At 47.2% G+C, this 20831-nt stretch overlaps 1 protein-coding gene across 6 annotated transcripts in view; it reads left to right on the top strand.

Moving 5' to 3' along the window:
• PTCD2 (pentatricopeptide repeat domain 2) overlaps positions 1-20831 on the top strand; it is a 38680-nt gene that overhangs the window by 11109 nt on the left and 6740 nt on the right. For 5 of the 6 annotated variants that reach the window (XM_070056567.2, XM_089312580.1, XM_070056566.2 and 2 more), the window contains 5 exons: positions 2729-2807; positions 3556-3647; positions 6561-6674; positions 9256-9330; positions 17458-17571. In XM_070056567.2, the coding sequence (XP_069912668.1) occupies positions 2774-2807; positions 3556-3647; positions 6561-6674; positions 9256-9330; positions 17458-17571 (429 nt within the window). In that variant the 5' untranslated portion in view covers positions 2729-2773. Of the gene's footprint in view, positions 1-2728; positions 2808-3555; positions 3648-6410; positions 6435-6560; positions 6675-9255; positions 9331-17457; positions 17572-20831 lie in introns of those variants that run through there. The other variant, XM_089312581.1, reaches the window with a different exon arrangement.

Raw genomic sequence — 20831 nt, 5'->3', positions numbered from 1 at the left:
AAATTTACTCTCATGCACTAGAGCACACACTCACCACTTCCAGTGCCTGTTCACTGGACAGGGCTGCTCTGGAAGGAAACTCAGACCCCTGACCGCGACCAAGAGGGCCCTGCATTTGATCTCATGTCCTCCCCTCTCCCTTGTGCTTGCTTCTCCCTGAACCTTCTTGTCCTTTCTCCGCCATGCCACACTCTTGGTGTCTGACTGGAGTTTGCCCTGGGGAGGAGCTTCCCTGACCACCCTCCACCCCTCCTCTCTTTACCCTGCCTCCTTGTTGTTGATGCTTGAAACTGTCTTTCTCATTTTCGCTTGTTTTATTCACTCATTCATTGTCACAGCACCAGCACTTAAGTGTCACTAGGTAGTAGCCCCAGCTAGGGTAGGGCAGGGGTATGCCTGTTTACCATTTCTTTATTCTCAGCCCCTGGAAAAAGGTATGCCTCATCAGCTCTCAGAAAAGACCAGACTCGAACAAGTCACTTAATGAACTATTTAGAAATCATGTGTGTCACATCATCATGGTTTTCAGAATATTGAACAGATGTTGGGAAGGTGGGTTAAAAGACACACAGTTTCAGTTAGAAAGAAGGAATAAATTTAAGAGATCTGTTGCACAACATGATGACCATGGTAAATAAAAAGTATTACAGTGTTAAAAGTTGCTAAGAAGTCGATTTAAGTGTCTCAACCACAAAAAGAAATAAATATGTAAAGTAATACATATGTTAATTAGCTCAACCTAGCCATTCCACAATGTATGCATGTTTCAAAACATGTTCATAAGTATATCTAATGCTTGTCCTTTTAAGTAAATACAAGTTGAAAAAATTTTAAGAGTTGCCATTTTATACTGGAAGGAAAGATAGGGGAGATGCTCCAGGACATTAGAATGGGCAAGGATTTCTTGGAGCAGGAAAGCAGAAGAAACAAAGACAAAAGTAAAATGGTATTTTGTCAAAGTAAAGAGCCTCTGTACAGCAAAGGAGTCAACAGACTGAAGAGGCAGTGTGCAGAATGGGATCAAATACTTGCAAGTTATATCTCTGATGAGATGTTAATAACAAGAATATATAAGGAACTCACCCCAACAGCAAAAGAATTAAGCAGTGAGATCAAAATAGACATTTCTTGGAAGACATACCAGTGGCCAACAGACATGTGTAAAGATGGTCAGCATCACGAGTCATCAGGGAAGATGCATATCAAAACCACAGTGAGAGTCCTGCTTGCCACTGTTAGATTGGCTGTTGCCAAAAAATAAAAATTAACAAATGCTGGCAAGGAAAAAAGGGCACCCTTAAATGTTGTTAGTGGCAATGTAAATTGGTATAGCCATTGTGGAAAACAAGGTGGAGGCCTGTGCACCGTGGGGTGAACAGAGAAAACGCGCTACCTGCACGGGTCTTACTCAGCCGTGAGGAGGCTGGAGCCACCACTGGCAGCAGCATGGCGGACTGGAGGTCACTGTGTTAAGCCAAGCACAGCGATGCGAGAATCACATGATCTCTCGTATGTGGAATCTTGGGGGAAAAAAGATCTCATGGAAGATGTAACAGTGGTTATGAGAGGCTGGGGAAGGAAGCAGGAGGAGGGGGAAGAAGGGGAATGGGGAGAGGTTAATTAACAGATACTGAGTTATAATCAGGGTAAAAAGTTCTGGGTTCTGTTACACAGCAGCTGACCATAATGTACATACTGTATATTTGTATGTAATGTACATACTGTAATTTCCCTCTAAAAACTCTAGAAGATAGGATTTTGCATGTTTTCACAATATAGCAATGTGAAATGTTTGAAGAGATAGGCATGTTTACCCTGATTGGACATTACACAATATACACATATATTGAAACATGTATGCCCCATAGATAAATATAATTTTTATGTGTCTGCTAAAATTTTTTTTGAAAGAATCACTCCTTGAGTGAATTATTTCAAAAAGTAAGTAATTGAACCTGTTTACCCCAAGAGGACCATAGTTGAATGAGACCCTCCTGCATTCATCCTCATGTGTATTTGTAGCTACCACTTCATGTTAACAACTAGCACCCAGGGCCAGCATCGTGGCACAGCAGATTGAGCTGTGGCGTGTGTCATTGGCAGCCCGCATCCAAGCACCAGTTCCAAGCCTCAGCTGCTCTCCTCTGATCCTGCTCCCTGCTGCTGTGCCTGGAAGGGCAGCCTGAGTACTTGTGCCCCTGCCACCCACGTGGAAGAACGGCGTCGGAGCTCCTGGCCTCAGCTTGGCCTGGCCCCTGCCGTCGTTGCCATCTGGGGAGTGGGCCAGCGGATGGAAAATCTCAGTCTCTCTCTGTCACTCTGCCTTTCAAATGAATAAAATAAATCAGGTTTTACAAAACCCAAAAACCAGCTAGCGCCCAGGTTCCAGGAGCCCTGGCAGGGATAGATGGCCTGTTGCTTTTCTCCTAAGTATGGCAGAGCCACACATGTCATAAAGACTTTCTTTGCTGTTTATGAAACCCAGAGATCTGCCTTATCTCTTGATTCTAGTTCAGTGTGCTCATTCCCAAAGGCACGGCCGACGAGACAGTGGCAGCACTTTAATTTTGTTCAAAAGTAAACCCCTCCTGTATCAGATTTATTCGAGAATCCAGGAGGCCAAGTGAGTGAAGTATGCAGAAAAAGAACCCTTCAGTAAAGGAGATACAGTATAAATACCCTCTTAAATGTTTTAATTTCTAACCAAACTACTGTTTTTCTTCCTTAGCAATTGCGAGGTTTCTTCTCCGACGCCACATCATTCAATATTTTGATGGAGATGTTATTTAATAAAGGCAAATATCAAAGTAAGTACTGTGGCGTGTTTGCTGAAAAATTCTGCCATCTATGCTCCTATAGCCATCGGGGAAGAAAAAAAAAAGACCGTGTAAAAATAATGCTTATGTTCTTGTTGAGGGACTGAATCATGGAGATCTCCTTCTTTTGTGTTTGAAAACACTGCCTTGGGGCCGGCGTGGTGGCGCACTAGGTTAATCCTCCACCTGCAGCGCCCACATCCCATATGGGCGCTGGTTCTAGTCCCAGTTGCTCCTCTTCCAGTCCAGCTCTCTGCTGTGGCATGGGAAGGCAGTGGAGGATGGCCCAAGTGCTTGGGCCCCTGCACCTTCGTAGGAGACCAGGAAAGAAGCGCCTGCCTCCTGGCTTCGGATTGGTGTAGCTCCGGCCGTGGCGGCCATTAGGGGAGTGAACCAACGGAAAGAAGACCTTTCTCTCTGTCTGTCTGTCTCTCTCACTGTCTGTAACTCTGCCTGTCAACTAAACAAATAAAAATCTTAAAAAAAAAAAAAAAACTGCCTTGTATTCCATGCCTTAAACTAAGCATTCTAGACTTTCTTTATGCTGAAATTGTGATAGATTTTGAAATGCCAGTTTTGGCTGCATGATATGATTCTTTTTAGCAATTGCAAAAGGACCTTGAGAAGTAGGTGCTGTTGTGCTATGGCTTTTCAGTAGGTAGTGCTGAACAGATGGGAGCTTCGGGGGCCACGAGCAGAGAAACTCTGACCTTGCTGACCCACTCCTCACCTTTGGCAGGTGCCCTGGAGGTGTTGATTGAGATGAAAAACCAAGATGTGAAGTTCAGCAAAGATACCTATGTCCTTGCATTTGCCATTTGCTACAAACTGGTAAGGCTGTTTCCCATTAACTTTCTGGGCATTATGGGTAGTCCTGAAGATTTCCTTATTTATTGTTTACAAATAAAATTTAGTTCCTTTGAAGTATGTTTTCCCGTCTGGTGCAAATATTTCAGTTTTAAATGTACTCATTTTTAGAAAACCCAGGTTCGCCATGTGTTCTGTCCCCTTTGTGGGAGCTCCTTGAGGCTTCTTTGTATTCAGCACCTGCCAAGGTGCCTTTAACAAAAGTATGTGACCTGAAAATGAACTCTTCATGGAGGCAGGCCGTGACTTTTAAGTCCTTACTTCATTACTGTAAAAGATTGCTTCTTTAAACATTTTTAAAATATATATATATATTTATTTATTTGAAAGAGTTGCACAGAGAAAGAGAGGCAGAGAGAGAGAGAGAGACCTTCCATCTGCTGGTTCACTCCTCAATTGGCCAGAGCTGCGCCAATCTGAAGCCCGGAGCCAGGAGCTTCTTCCAGGTCTCCCACACAGGTGCAGGGGCTCAAGGACTTGGGCCATCTTCTACTGCTTTCCCAGGCCGTAGCAGAGAGCTGGATCGGAAGTTGAGTAGCTGGGACTCAAACCGGTGCCCATGTGGGATGCTGGTACTGCAGGAGGTGGCTTTACCCACTATGCCATAGCACCGGCCCCAACAGATTGCTTCTTGTACACAGAAACTGCTTCAGTATTTATTGAATGAATGAGAACAGAAATAGTGAAATAACCAAGATTGAACATGTAAGTGTAGTCATTCCTGCCATTTAAACTTTGGAAACCTGGATAACAAAACCTTTTTGAACTGAAAACAGTAATACCAAAATGGAGCTAGAAGAACATGGGCCACTGAAAATCTCTCCTGGGAGTGTGGCAGTACCACCTGTCCAAAACGAGGGGCAGAACAAACACCACACTACAAACTGAGTCTGACCTCAGCCTCGCATCCAGTGACTTACATGGTTTTGAACTGATTATTTTGTTTGTAAAATGATACAGGTGGATTCAGGAGCCAGCAGACTTTTTCTATAAAAGGCCAGAGAGTACACAGGTTGAATATCCTTTATCTGAAATGTGTGGGCCAAAAGGGTTTCAGATTTGGCGTTTTCTAGATTATATTTGTATAGGCTTTACCGGTTGAGCACCCCGATCCAAAAGTCTCATTGCTCTGATATCTGCAACTTTTTTCTTTCATTATTATGTATTTGAAAGAGAACTCCTATGCACTGGTTTATTTCCCTAAGTGCCCACAGTTGCTGTGGCTAGACCAGGCAGAAACTGGGAGCCAGGAATTCAGTCTGGGCCTCCTATGTGGGTTATAAAGACTTAAGTACTTGTGCCATCACTGCTGCCTCTTAGGGTCTGCATTAGCAGGAACCTAGAGTCAGGAGCCAGAGCCAGGAATCAAGTTCAGGTACCCCATGGGGTGCTGCCAGTGTCATTGGTATCCTAGCCTTGCCCAAACACCTGTTCCTGAAACCTGAATCTTGTGAGTGTCATGGTTGCTGAAAACGTTTTGGATTTCAGATTGTTGTAATAAGGTTGCTGAGCTCGTATTTTTTTGTGTGTGTGATTTTCTTAATTTTCTTTTTTTTTTTTTTTTTTTTGACAGGCAGAGTTAGAGAGAGAGAGACAGACAGAAAGGTCTTCCTTTTCCATTGGTTCACCCCCAAAATGGCTGCTACGGCTAGCGTGCTGCACTGATCCGAAGCCAGGAGCCAGGTGCTTCCTCCTGGTATCCCATGTGGGTGCAGGGCCCAAGGACCTGGGCCATCCTCCACTGCACTCGCGGGCCACAGCAGAGAGCTGGGCTGGAAAAGGAGCAACCGGGACAGAACCCGGCGCCCCAACTGGGACTAGAACCTGGTGTGCCGGCGCCGCAGGTGGAGGATTAGCCTAGTGAGCCACGGCACCGGCCCGCTGAGCTTGTATTTTAGGTTTGGAGGACTACCTTACCATCTCTGTCACATATTCTTCTTTGTTTTTGCTTTTATAAACCTTTAAAATGTGAAACCATTCTTTGCTGTAGGCCGGATCTGCCTCAAGGGCCATGGTTCACAGACCCTGGATTAGGTGGTCCTTTGCTGTTGTACTGTTCTATGATTCTGTGAACTAGAAGGCCAGCAGAGCACATGATGCTGGAATACTGGTTGTTAACCCCAGGATCTCAGTTTTCTGGCCTACTTAGGGTGGTTCCCTGAGTGTATCCTGAAGTGGAGAGAATTTCATTGCACTACTTAGGACAGGCCAGAAGACATGTCTCCCCCTGTTGTATCCAAGACGAGCTGGTCAGCCAGTGCCCATTCCTAGTTGTAGCCACCACCCTGTCCCACCAAATGCGGCTTGTGCGTCATGTCACGTCTGGGTGACGTGGATGCACAGCTGCCACTGCTCCCCTACACCTAATGCACCCACAGCAAGCACAGGGGAGAGGGCTGGGTAGACCGCTGCTGTCTTCACTGGTTTGCGTAGCACTCATCTGCTTGGATTTTTTTTAAGGTTTCTATTTTTGTGAGATTCTTTAATAATTTGTATTCCAGCAGTTTCCAAGTGTTGAGCCTCACTGTACTATTCAATGTAGGGACAGGCAGACTCTGTATATTTGTACTTTGTAGGGCTTATGTCTAGAATCCACCCTGCCCAGAGACAAAGAAATCTGTGTGTGTTGTGAAACTGCTCCAATTCAGAAAATTGACAGCAAGCTTTAAAAACAAAGATAATTTAGACTTGAGCTGCTAACTTACAGGGAACCTTGTCTACATGCAGATCGTCTGAATGGAGCGTAGTCACTTCGGTGGCTTGAGGTGGGCTCTGGGAAACAGTCACAGAAGGAAAGCTGAAGTACTGAACTCTGTGTATCACTTTGTGCAACTTAAAGGTACACGACATTTATTAAGCAATCCCCTCTCCTCACAGAACAGCCCCGAGTCTTTCAAAATCTGCACTATGTTAAGGGAGGAAGCCCTGATCAGAGGGGAAATTCTCTCCAGGAGAGCATCCTGCTTCGCCGTGGCATTAGCTCTGAATCAGGTAAGGTCAGGGTGCACACTGTACTTTCACTTGTTCCTGCTGTTGCATTTTTGCCCTTCTGACTGCATTGCAAAGAAGTTCCCATAAAGAAACCAATGTCTTTGTTGCCATGAAACCTGTGTTTCTATGTCTGCCCCCTCCAAAAAAGTTTATCTCTGTGCCTTAAAAAAAGAAGTTTCCGTTTTGCATTGAGGACCTAGCAAGCATTTTTGTTTAGAGGGGGTTGGTTTAGATCCTGTGGAGAATCAAGGAGGGGAGTTGCACTCTACAGGAAATTTCTCAGGTAATTAAAAATGAAAATTGCAGTGCTCCATCTTCTAGATCAGGTTCTCAGAGAACCATTTAATGTTCTCCAAAGCTGATTCCATCTCAGGAGAGTGGGTGCATGGGCTTGACCCGGTGTGGAAATGGGGGGGTCTCACAGTGAAACCCAAGAGATACTGTTCAGATGAGACTTGTGGGATGGTTTCCCTCTTACTGGACAGGTGAGGCCCAGAGAGAAGAGGGGCAGTGGTGAGCCATCCCCTGGAGGGGGTCACTCAGAGCTGGAAGTCTGGAGTACATGCTCTTTAGAAGAGCCCCCTCCTTGAGGGAGAGGGAAAGGGGAGGGTTGTGGGTGGGAGGGAAGTTATGGGGCGGGGGAAGCCATTGTAATCCATAAGCTGTACTTTGGAAATTTATATTCATTAAATAAAAGTTAAAAAAAAAAAAAAAAACAACAAGAGCCCCCTCTTTGGGGAGTTCCTATTCCAAGGCTTGCTGTGCGTACACGGAAATGTTGTAGCAGAAAGAATGACCAGTCCAGCTGGTGAAACACGGCTGGAGTGTTCTTGGCTTAATTACAAACGCGAGTAACAGTGGTCCGTTTCCATGCTCTGTCGGACAGAGCCACTGAAGAACTCGAACTCGAGAGGACATGTTCTTCCCAGCCTTCCATAGGGCCCTGATGGTTTCTTTAACTCCCCAAGCGTCCCTCTCTGTCCAGGGAATCTTCTTGTCCTCTTTTTCTCTCCTGGACTGAGCGAGATAAATTAAAGGCTGGCGCTTCTGGTTATTTTTGTAGCACCTGTGGTTTTCCCTTGGGCATGTGTGGGTTAGAGCGTTGGATGCACAGTTGTGTTACCATTGGTTTGGAGTCGTTGACTCCCTCGCTTGAGCACTGTAGAGTACCCCTCTCCGTTGTGTTTGCTGCTTTTGCTATGAACTCCACCTCTGTGTTTTGTCTCCTGGTTCTGATTGGGTTTATAATTGCCTGATACATGCCTTTTCCAAGCCCCCCCTCCCCCATTTTGGTAATCTTTCTGAATGGTTTCGTTTCATAGGCATGTCTCTGATACACTGCCTCAATTTCAACTTTGCTTTATGATATGATGCTCGTCTTTCTTGGACTGTTTCCCATTAGTATGACATATATTTGATCTTAGGTCTCATTTAATGTGATGCTTTGTGGTTTTTAACTTCTAAAATGTGTCATGTGCTTGTTGTCTGTGTGCTCTTGCCCTTGTGATTACTTTAAAGCTATACTTTAATATTCTTCATCCTCAATCCTTTTGTAATGTCAATTTGTTACTACCATAAGTAATGGTAAAATTTGTTTATTTTTCCTTTTTCTGTTATTTTCCTCTTCCACCACTTAATTTTAGTTGATATGTTATCTCTCATAATGTTGACTTTTCTCTTAAATACATTTGAGTTGTCAGCAATCTGCAGATAATAAAGACGAAGAAATAGGGGTGCTTTCTCCGCCCCTTACCTTCTTTTCCCTTCTCTTCCTGACTTCTATTCATATTGTCATTTCCTCATTGTCCAGTGTGTAGCAAGTGCACTCCATTCTGTAACCATATTCCCACATGTGACTTGGCCCTCTGTCTAGTTCAGTAGGTTCTTTGTTTACTGCCAGGTGTTGTGCTGTTGTTTTCCCAGTCTTCTCCTGGTTGGCCAAGGTCTTGTCTTCTAATAAATTCTTCAGGAGAATAATAGTTGAAATTATTTTATTGGACTTTTGGTTTTTGTACTTGAACTACGCTTTGACCAGACTTAAAATTCCGAGGTGACGCTTGCTCTCCTCTAGACAGATTTCAGGCCTCACACCTCTGTCATCCAGGATGGAGCTCTGCTGTGAAGACACTGGCCTGCCTGGTATTTTTCTACTTCTGATCTACTCGATCTTGTTCCTTTTTCTCATTTCGATCCTGCCTCCTCCTGTACTGTCCCCCGCTCCATCTCCCACGTTTCTGGCGCTGCCTCCACCTCTACTGTGCTTTGAGGTTTCTCTGTTCTAATTATGTCTGAGATGGGGCTTGCATTCGTATTGCTTATTCCTGTTTGTCTTGAAAGCAGTTCTGTTGGAGAAGGGGCAGTGCCAGCCCCCATCTCAGGTAGCTGTGAGAACATCCACTAACAAGACTCTGGGTGAAACATCTTAGGGAATGTTTATTTCTGATCACCGAAATCCTTTATCTGCGCACTTCCAAACTCTGGGTCCTCATGCATAGGAATATCCCGTCTTCTCTAAATGATCTCTGTGGCGGCACAGTGATCTTGCTTTGAGATATAACTTGATTTTTTTTTTCCCTTCTAGAATCAAGTGGCAAAAGCTGTGTCCATTTTTTCCCAAATCATGAATCCAGAAAGCATAACCTGCACTAACTTAAATGTAAGTGACTCCTTGATGGTTTAAAGTAAGACTTGAAATGTGGTGAAATGATGCTGAATTTTGTTGTGTGCATTGACATGATGGCCCAGGGTCCTCATTTAGTTCAAATGAATGATCCGTTGTCCAAATCCTCTTGTGAGAGGTACAGTACCTCCCCACCCACGGGGGGAGTCAACATAGCACATTCATAAACAGATGGGAAAGGTGGATCTACTCAGAAACACAACACAGCTAAGTACTGAAGGCGTGTGTCAAGTCTAGTGAGCCTGTCAATGTGGAGAGAGGGAGGGCATAGAGGCGGAGCTCCAGCCTCCTTGAGAGATACCTGTCCTGGTGATTAACGAGCTCGTGTTCCTATGGTGCATGAAGCAGTGCCTGACACGCGATAAGCACTCAGGAAACAGGCCCTGTCCTCATTCCCACAGTGATGCCGTCTACCGGACCCATCCACCCTGTTGCGTTCTCTGGGCCACCTGTGTCCCTTGTTTGGAGCTGTGTTGCCAGGGTCCTGAAACAGTCCAGGAGCTGGGATGAGGAGAATGTTTTCAAAGGAGCAGAAGTCTGGGGCCTGTGCTGTGGCAGCGTAACAGGTAAAGCTGCCACCTGCGCTGCTGGCGTCCCATAAAGGCACTGCTCGAGTCGCTGCTACTCCACCTCCTGATCCAGCTCCCTGCTAATGTGCCTGAGAGAGCAGTGGAGAATGGCCCGAGTGCTGGGGCCCTTGCCATCCACCTGGGAGACCCGGAAGAAGCTCCTGGTTTCTGGCTTCAGCCTGGCCCAGCCCCAGCCCTTGTGGCCATTTGGGAAGTGAACCAGTGGATGGAAGATTCTTCTCTCTCTCTCTCTCTCTCTCTCTCTCTCTCTCTCCAACTCTTCCTTTCAAAATAAATAAATCTTTACATAAAAATAAATAAAATAATCCAACAGAAGTATGCGCAGCCCACTGTGGCATGGACTAGGGTGACAGGTCACAGCTGATGGGGGTGTTCCAGGACAGGGAGTGGAGGGAAAGAAGGGGTCCTGGGAAGGAAGAGGTCATGGGCAGGCAGTGTGCAGGAAGGGGCCAGGGACAGGGGATAGGTGGGACTGGTGGGATTGGTGGGATGGAGGTGATGGGCACTCTGGTGGTGGTGGGGAGGCTGCCGTCTGGGAGAATAGAAACTGTGTGCTGTGAGCCCCTTTCTCGCTGTGCGTCACCGGGTAAGTTACCTCCACAGACCCTGCTTCCTGAGATCTGAAGCAGAGTAGCAGCCGCTTCATGATGAGGATTCCAAGACACGTACAGTAGTGGGCGCAGTGGCCAGCACGGGGTCAGGGCTCAGTGGATGTTTGCTAATACCAGTAACGTTTGTTTGGCCTGGGGTGAGTTCCCAAAAAGGAATATTCCTTTGTAGCCAACTCTCAACCCAGCGAATAGGAATTAGGTGTAACTCCAAGCTTCTAAAGGGAATAAAGGTAACTGATTTTTCGGTGCTGCCCACAGAGGCCGTCCTCATATGCCACCCTTGCCCCCGTGCCCAGACGACTTTACGGGAGCGCGGCAGCCTTTCTTTGGGTAAACTTCATAGCTAGGACAAGGCAGACAAGAAGTCCGAGGCTCGCAGTGGGCTTCACGCCTGCTCCTCCCGTGATCAAAGATGAGTCTAAGGAACCGGAAAGACAGAGGCAGTGGTGACAGAGAACATGAAAAAGAGAGGCGGTTTGGAAGGGAAGAGACCGACTTCCTGAAGGACGTTGGCAGAGAGGTTTGTTTTGGAGGGGGTGAGTGTCCAGGCTGTCAGTGCAGAACTTCCCTGTGTATAGCTGGTAATGGTGGGGGCAGGGGGAAGGGGGGCATCAGGAAAGACAGGGCAGGAACAGCAGCTGCATAGAAACCCGTGAGGACCGGAAGCCCTTCCAGCATAGCCTTCTGCAGCCGGCCCCTGCTCTGAGACCGGGGGCCCAAGAGAGGCTACAAGTGGTACAGCCCGGAGAGCTCCTGGCCAAGGCAGGGCTAGGAGGCCAGTGCTGGGCCAGGTCCAGAGTGCACACGCTCAGGCTATTGGAACCAGCAATGGATGCTTCTCTTGTCGTCTTCTCTGCTTCCTGCTGGATGTGCACAGCTCTGGTGTCTGTTTCTGGGAGAGAGGGAGACGTGCACACATGCTGATTTCACGCTGGGCCGGAAGGTGGATTGATGAAATTAGCCAGGCTCTTCCACTTAAGCCAGAGAGCTGTCCATGTGCTTCACGCCGGGGGTAGGCAAGGAAGGCAGGGGAGCCTGGGGGTGGCGCTCTACATGGAGAGCAGCTTTGCCTAGAGTGGAGCAGTCAGGATTCACAGTGAGAAACGGAAGCGGCTGGCATAGGCTGGGTTGTAACTCAGTTTAGCTAAGGCACCCCGCGAGGTGCTGTACTGAGAACAGTATCTCCGTAGTGCAGATGTGGAAGTGCAGATGCTGCGGGTGAGTAAGGTAGCGAGCAGAGTCAGGGCTCCTGTGCCCTTCCAGACCTACAGAGCCAGGAAGGGCTGTGCATCTTCAGTGCAGGGGTGAGACGGGCCGCTGACTGGGTGTCGGAAAACGTGACGTGCCCAGGTACGTGTGACACACATCCGTGCTTTAGACTCCTCGGCCCAGTCCGTGCCGACGTGGTTGATAGGAGACCTGGTAATGGTTCGTTCGTTCGTTCTTTCTTTCTTTCTTCCTTTCTTTCTTTCTTTCTCTTTTAAAGATGTATTTATTTGAAAGTCAGAGTCACACAAAGAGGAGAGGCAGAGAGAGAGGTCTTCCATCCAATGGTTCACTCCCCAATTGGCCGCAATGGCCGTAGCTGCGCCAATTAGGAGCCAGGAGCTTCCTCCGGGTTTCCCACAAGGGTGCAGGGACCCAAGGAGTTGGGCCATCTTCTGCTTTCCCAGGCCATAGCACAGAGCTAGATTAGAAGAGGGGCAGCCGGGACTAGAACCGGCACCCATATGGGATGCTGGCGCTTCAGGCCAGGGCATTAATCCACTGTGCCACAACACCAGCCCCCATAGTTGTTTTCAAATGGGAAAGTACTTTGGTGGAAATAAGCCAGGAGGCTGCGAAAGTGGAGCTGTCCATCCCCAGGAGGGAGAGATGTGCAGCAGGCCAGCCAGGGCAGCGGGCCAGCCCCTTCTCAGACAGCTGGGAAGGCAGGTCAGCCATTACATATGGGGGGTGGGCTGCACTCGGGCAAGGACCAGGTGAGGCAGCTTGAATTGATCTGGAAGAGGAATCATCCTTCCATGACCACCATCAGGAAGTACCGGTTGTCTGGGAACTTATGGAATCCTGTTGTTTAGAAATTCTCAGGAAGTCCTTCCAGTCCAGTCTGAATTGCTCATGTTGCAACCTAAGTGTGTTTCATCTTCTGGAAGATGCTGTTCTCAAGCTTGGTGGTCTTTCAGATTCTGGTGTTTGTTATTGGAGAACTGCAAAAATTGATGATGGCCTTAGCTTCTCCAAGGCTGTGTCACTTGGAACCCTTAAAGGCAATTTATTAATTATTAAGGCCCGGGAGCCTGACACATGGGATGGGAAATAGAGTAGAGAGACCGTCCAGGCAGTGTTAAAAAAAGATAAATGTAGGGTATGGTTTGGTTTTTTTCTGATCTGCTTCAAAAATCAAAGCCTTACACGAAAATCTTGTGCTGCTGCCAATTGGAAATTGAATTTACCTAATTTTCCCCAAACTTAATTTTCTTTTATCTATGTTGTTTTTGCCACCTAAATGACCCGGAGGTTTGTTGTTTTCCCTGCTAAGTCACTGCATTGATTTAGCAGAGACTCTCCGAGAGACACGCAGATGTTGACTCTGCCCTTTCAGTCTGAATTTAAACCCGTCAATCTCAAGAAAACAATGGTCCCTCTTTAGTGACACTGCTTAACACCAAAGGATTAATCACTACTTCCATGTATGTCTAAAAGTAGCAGAGAGATGGACACACGGTAACTTTCCACTGATTCTGTTTGTGAATTCTAATCGTTTTTCTAGAAATCTGACTTCTTTCCAAGTGGTGACCCATTTACCATCCAAGGGACATGTGATTGGTCTTGCTACTTGTATCATTTATTTGATAACACAGGTGACTGTTTTGTGTCCCTTCTACTCAGTGAGGTCCCTCTAGAGGCTGACCTCTGGAGGTCACTTCCAGCTCGCACTGTGAAGTCTCTGGCTGCACACACAGGAAAGGAGACAGGTCTCATTTCCCCCAAGTCGCTTCGTGGCAGTGCGTCACCCTTATGCATAAATTAAAAATTGCATTTGGTTGGGAGCAGTGAAGGCTTAAGTATATATAAATTAGAGGCTTTATTTTTCTTGCATGTAAAAAACTAGAGGTTGTCGGTCTAGGTCAGGGGCGGTGCATCCCAGCCATCTCATCTGACAACTTGTGCTCACACGGTTTTGGCCGGAATTTGATCCTGTGACCACACTGAATTGCAAAGACACTTGAGAAATAACCGTCTCTGAATGCCGCATGCGACAGAATCAATTAGAATTAGAGAGTTTTGTTACCAAAGAAGAAAGGGAGGCTGGGTATTGATGAGAAAACCAGCAGTCTGGACCACACCCTGAGATTTGCCCAGCTTAAAAGAACCAGAACTGTACACCTCTGCCTGCTCAGAACTCTGTTCCTGTTGGTCAGAGGTGTCCTGTGGCTTATTTCCTGAGGCTGCAGAAAATCAGGGGACAGGAAGTATGCGTTCTTTAAATAGGTTTTCTCACCATAATTTCTCCTGTTCCTTGCTAATTCAGTTTCCCTCACTGCTTTTTTGAAATCTGTGAGGTTAAAGCAATATGCTGTACTCTGCTTTAGTTTTTTCTTTAACTGCACCCTGAGATGTGGCTTTGAAAAACTTGAAGCTCTCTCTTTGTCTTTCATTGGTAACGGCCTCGTGTGTATTGCTCGTCATCAGTGTTTTAAGATAGTGAACTTTGTTCTTGAGATCCCGGCTGAATCACAGGCCGTTGCCGGAGGCGGGAAGGGAGGTGGGGAAAATCGAAGCAGTGAGGTTGCTGTCTGGCCCCCACCCCCGTGGGAGCACCTGGTTGCTCGCCTAGGGCTCCAGTGACTTGTCCTTGCAAATTGCTTGGGGCCCTCCACTCTCCTTCCCGTTTGTTCAGGGAGAGCCAGTGCCAGGAACTGGAGACGCAGTGTTCCACAAGGTCGACTTGTCCTTGCCTCTGAGGAGAGACAGTGCTGCCGCAAAATTGCCGTTGGTTTTATTATTCGGCTGTTAAGAACGTGAAGATGCCAAGACTTTACCCCACTCGCAAGCTAATTCATTAGCCTGGCCCGACTCATGGGTGCTGCTGTGACGCACAGCGTACCAGGGGATAAAGGTTGGTTTAGGACAGCAGTGGCAGTAACCACAGTGGTTGTATTTTTGCATGAGCTCCCAGAGCCCCAGTTCCAATAGGGCGACATTGAGAAGCCCAGTATATCTCTTGCACATGGGGGTTGCATTGAAGAAAAGAACCATGAGCTTAGGGAACCCAAATCTCTCTGTCTTTTTTTTTTTTTAAAGGTTTAAAAAGATAGAGTTACAGACAGTGAGAGGGAGAGGGAGAGAAAGGTCTTCATCCGCTGGTTCACTCCCCAAAGGGCCATAATGGCCTGAGCTGAAGTGATCAGGAGCCAGGAGCCAGGAGCTTCTTCTGGGTGCGGGGGCCCAAGCGCTCGGACCATCTTCTGCTTTCCCAGGCCACAGCAGAGAGCTGGATGGGAAGAGGAGCGGCTGGGACTAGAACCAGCATCCGTATCAGATGCTGGCGCTGCAGACGGAGGATTAACCCACTGCACCACAGCGCCAGCCCCTCCAACTCTCTTACAACAAGCAGTAAACATGCCATGCCCATTTGCTCTGGAGAAGACACTCCACCTGTGGTTCATGAGGCATCCTGGAAAAGGTAGGGATAAAGGCAGTCATATTTTTGCTCACGTGACTGGCAGAAATTGGAGAGACCCCTGGAGAGTTGTCTCAACATTGGGTGTGCTCATGGTTTTGCCTGCACTTTAGAACATTGAGTTTAGATCAGGCTTTTTGCACTCACATCTAGTTTGCCTGGGATCATTTCATTCTCTTCTTGAGGACCAAAGGGAACCCCTTAGGGCTGCTGTTGTGATGCAGCAGGCTAAGCTGGCGTCTGTGATGCGCTGGCCTCCGTATGAGTGCCAGTGCAAGTCCCAGCTGTTGCACTTCTGATCTGGCTCACTACGAATGCACTTGAGAAAGCAGTGAAAATAACCCAAGTACCCATGTGGGAGACCTGGATGGAGTTCCAGGCTCTTCAACCTGGCTCAGCCCAGTTGTTGCAGCCATCTGGGGAAAGAACCAGTAGATTTAAAACTCTCTCTTTCTTTCTCTCTCTCTGTCTCTCTACCTTTCAAATAAATACATTTTTTAAAAAAGATAACCCGACATCCTGATAAATTACTCAACAAATAAATGATACAAAACAGGTGAGAGAGAACATAGCTGGTTCAATATAAAAAAGAAAAATGTTTTCCAGAAAAACTACCTTTCATAAAGTTCAAGAGCCTTAAAAATGCGTATACCCTTGGCTTAGAATTTCATTCTGGGAATCAAGTCTAAGAAATTGCCATTTTTTAAAAATGTATACACATTGGTGAGTAGAATGAAACATGGTATATTTCCATAATGCTGTACATTTGATAAAAATGGAGTTTTCTTTTTTCTAATATTTGTTAATATATGACAAGATGTTCACTGCACCACAGCTGACAAAAAGCAGAACCAAATTTTGGAAAAAAAATATTTGGGGGGGCTGATGCTGTGGCATAGCAGGTAAAGCTTCTGCCTAGTTCCGGCATCCCATACGGGCAGCCAGCTTACTCCACTTCCGATCCAGCTCTCTGCTATGGCCTGGGGAAGCAGTAGAAGAGGGCTCAAGTCCTTTGGGCCCCTGTACCAGTGTGGGAGACCGGGAGGAAGCTCCAGGCTCTTGGCTTTGAATTAGCCCAGCTCTACCCATTGCAGCCTTTGGATAGTGAACCAGCCAATGGAAGATCTCTCTCTCTCTGCCTCTGCCTCTCTGTAACTCTGCCTTTCAAATAAATAACTAAATATTTTAAAAAAAAAGAGAGAGAGAGAGAGATAATTCTATATCAGTACCTTTGGGACTTCTTCATACTCTTCCATAGCCATATAGTCTTTCACTGTTGGGAGGTAGGATCATAATTTAGACAGTCCCCTATAGGTGGATATTTAGATGATTCTGATATTTCCAAAGATGCTTCAAGACATATATGTTTACAGCCATCTTTGTGTTCAAGTACATGTAAAGCAACAGAACAGATCCCGCGGTTAGCACCACTGGTACCCAGACTTTGCCCCAGCCAGTGGTAGGGAATGTTCTGAGCCTCGCCGCTGGGTCCAGAGCACACAGGAGGGAGGACGCGAGCCCTGCTTCCCGAGTAACTCCCACGTGCTGCTGTTTAATCCACACTCAGCATCACCCAAAATGTGGATCCTAAAGGTAATTTCCCCGTGTTACAGAAGAAGAAATTTCAAGTCGGAGATTCAGGGGCTCAGCGGGTAAAGCCACGGCCTGCAGCGCCGGCATCTCATGTGGGCACCGGTTCTAGTCCTGCTGCCTCACTGCCAATCCAGCTCCATGCTAATGACCTGGGAAAGCAGTGGAAGATGGCCCAAGTGCTTGGGCCCCTGCACCCACGTGGGAGACCCGGAAGAGGCTCCTGGCCCAGCCCTGGCTATTGCAGCCATTTGAGGAACAGATGGAAGATATCTCGCTCTCTCTCTCTCTGTCTCTCTCTCTCCTCTGTCTCTCTCCTCTATCTCTCTTTAACTCTGCCTTTCAAAAAAATAAATCTTTAAAAAAAAAGAGAGAGAGATTCAGTACCTGGCCCGGGTCACATACTGGTGGTCGCCAGTGTCAGGATGTCAGCAAGGTTCGAGGTGGCGCCATCTTGGTTGGCTCGTGGAAAGCCAGTTGTGACTGGTGGGCATTGTTCAGAGCAGCCTGCACGGGGGCAGGCACGTGAAGATGGGTGACCGCTGCAAAGCAGGGAGGGTGCGCGGCGTTGCTCAGCACTGACATACTGGCTCAGCCTTGGCTTTGCGTGTTTCTTTGTATTCAGATTATGATCCACATCCAGTCAAACGCGTTGGAAACCCTAATGAAGATACTAACAGGTGCTGCAGAAGGAAGTTCATCAAGATTTGTGAGAAGGCACGAGTTCTCAGAGGAGCTGGTGAGTATTGGTTGTGCTGCAGAAACCACTGACAGTGAGTGTCTCCGCCGCAAAGCCGCCTCCTTAGAGACAGCCTCTGCGGCAGCCTCGCTGTCGTCCTGACTCAGACTTCTCTCTGCAAGTGCAGGGATTGTTTTCTTCTCTGAAACGCCAGGACAGCTTACTCTTTTTCCCATGCTGTATACTTTTTCTTTCTGGGTGACAATTTTATGCCTTTTTCCTCTCCCATCAATACCTTCTTATGTCAGTTGATGACCGTGCTTGCTGTTTCAGAGAGAAAATAGAAGTAATGAGACGAAGCCGGCGCCACAGCTCACTAGACTAATCCTCTGCTTGTGGCGCCGGCACACTGGGTTCTAGTCCCGGTCGGGGCGCCGGATTCTGTCCCGGTTGCCCCTGTTCCAGGCCAGCTCTCTGCTGTGGCCCGGGAGTGCAGTGGAAGATGGCCCAAGTGCTTGGGCCCTGCACCCCATGGGAGACCAGGAGGAAGTGCCTGGCTTCTGGCTTCGGATCGGTGCAGCGCGCTGGCTGCAGCGGCCATTTGGGGGGTGAACCAACAGAAAAGGAAGACCTTTCTCTCTGTCTCTCTCTCTAACTCTGCCTGTCAAAAAAAAAAAAAAAAAAAAAGAAAAGAAAAAAGAAATCAGATGACAAAGAGTGCCACAGTAACAGTGTGGGCCCTATGCCTGCATGCCCGTGAGTGAGCACACAGCTCTGCAGCCAGTGTCACCAGCTGTGCATGAGGGCTCATCCCTTCTGTCCCACTCCAATCCAGCGGCTGTCTCACTCTTGTTTTTTTAATTGGTGAGATTATTTTTTTGGTGAGATTATTTATACATACACACACACACATATTAATTTGTGTGAGAGGCAGAGAGAGATGAACAGAGAGCTCCCCAGGCTGAAGCTGGGAGCTAGGACCTTAATCCAGGTCTCCTATATTGGTGGCAGGGACCCAAGAACTTGAGCCATCCCCTGGTACCTTCCAGGGTCAGGGGGAGGGAGCATATTGGCAGAAAGCTAGAATCAAGAACCTGAAGTAGAACTTGAACCCAGCCGGCGCCGTGGCTCAATAGGCTAATCCTCCACCTTGCGGCGCCGGCACACCGGGTTCTAGTCCCGGTTGGGGCGCCGGATTCTGTCCCGGTTGCCCCTCTTCCAGGCCAGCTCTCTGCTATGGCCAGGGAGTGCAGTGGAGGATGGCCCAGGTGCTTGGGCCCTGCACCCCATGGGAGACCAGGAAAAGCACCTGGCTCCTGGCTCCTGCCAGGATCAGCGCGGTGCACCGGCTGCAGCGGCGGCCATTGGAGGGTGAACCAACGGCAAAGGAAGACCTTTCTCTCTCTGTCTCTCTCTCACTGTCCACTCTGCCTGTCAAAAAAAAAAAAAAAAAAAAAAAAAAAAGAACTTGAACCCAGAACTCCCATATGGGTTGTGGTGGTTCTAAGCAGCAGGTTAACCACTAGGCCAAATGCCCTCCCCTCCCTCTGTTTTTTTGTTTGTTTATTTGTTTGTCTTAAAGATTATTTATTTATTTATTTGAAAGAGTTACACAGCGACAGAAGGAGAGGCAGAGAGGTCTTCCATCCGCTGATACACTCCCCAGTTGGCCACAGTGGCTGGAGCTGTGCCAATCCGAAGCTAGGAGCTTATTACAGGTCTCCCATGTGGGTGCAGGGACCCAAGTACTTGGGTCATCTTCTACTGCTTTTCTAGGCCATAGCAGAGAGCTGGATCAGAAGTGGAACAGCCGGGGCGACTTGAACCGGCGCCCATGTGAGATGCTGGTACTGCAGGTGGTGGCTTGACCTGCTGCACCACAGCACCGACCCCGCCCTCCCGCTTTTAAAGATCATCAGCATCCTTTTCCTTGTGGATCATTCCCATCAGCAAACAGTTGGGCATCATATCCCTCATTAAAGTAAAGAATTCTCCCCTGCAGATGAGAACACGTACATGTGTTTATGTAGGAAGACTCAGTCTCATAGTCAGCTGTTGGCAAGCCAATATGACAATATAATGCAAGTCTTCAGAAGGTTCGTGGAAAAGAGAATGAAAGGGAAGTTCGTTTTAGTGCAAGTTTTTGAAGTCTGTGCGCAGTTTTCTCCTAGTACACATTTTCTGTAACTTTTTGAATATCCCTCATGTGATCTCAACAAAAGTACCATTTTTTTTTTCTGTCAAGTTTAGTTGAAATAACACGCAGCAAGAATAGCTAGGCAAACCCTACAAAAGGAGAGCAAGAAGAGGTGGTAGGCCTACTGGTCTGTAAAGCTGTGATTGATTCAGACTGTGGCCTGGCCCAGCCGACAGCTGATGGGAAAGAATCCACAGTTCAGAGATTGACTGACTGCGCATGCAGAGTTGGTGTGGCCTAGAGGCGACATCTCTGCTCCCCTGGAGTGGCTGGACTCTTCTAAGAGCCAGGACGAAAGCTGAATGTTGTGTATGTTCTTATTGCAGGAAACAGGACTCATGGGTAAGATATTTCAGTTTCGAAAGTGAAACTGCACAAGTACTAGATAAAAGCATCAGTGAATTCTTTTATATCCTGAGAATGAAAAAGCTTGTCTCAGTTAAAAATCCAAATTCACAAAAGAAAGGTTTGAAAATGTGGTTATTGATTGTATAAAAATTTTATAAACCTGTTTTTGACATATCGAAGATACCATAAACAAAGTCAAAAACAATAAGCTTGATGAAAGGACTTCGATTTTTAATCACATGGACCAAGAGCTAACTAACGCTGATATGTAAAGAGCTGTTTTTGAAGATTGTGAGATAAAATCAATAACCCTTTATGGTTCTTTCCTTTAGAAAAATAGGTAAGAGATATGGACAGAGTTCACTTGAAAAGAATTGTGAACAGCCTTTAATCATTTGAAAAGATTCTCGACCTTGCTTACTTGAAAGGAATTGCAAAATAAAATGACCCTGTGATGTTTCTCTTCCCTTGGGTGAAGAGAAGTTTGAAAGGTGGAGAACTCAGTCTTGGTGAGGTGAGGCTCTGAGGGCACGGACACTAGCAGCTCACGGGGACTGGGCCAAACACCACGTTGTTTCTTCTCTGAAGTTGAGTAGAAAGAACTTCCAAGCAAGAATAGCTAGGAAGAGCCCAGGAAAGAAGAGACACACAAGGTGGTAGGCCTAGCACTTTGAGAGCTCCTGTAGTTCCAGCTGTGACTTGGGGATGGCGTCTGGTGGCGTCCATCACAATTGCAGATAACTTGCCCCTGACTCAGTACTCCCACTTCGTGGAG

Source organism: Oryctolagus cuniculus, chromosome 14, assembly GCF_051225735.1.
Source record: "Oryctolagus cuniculus isolate XC-2025 breed Fujian yellow rabbit chromosome 14, ASM5122573v1, whole genome shotgun sequence".
NCBI lineage: Eukaryota > Metazoa > Chordata > Mammalia > Lagomorpha > Leporidae > Oryctolagus > Oryctolagus cuniculus.
This window is presented reverse-complemented; position numbering and strand designations above follow the sequence as displayed.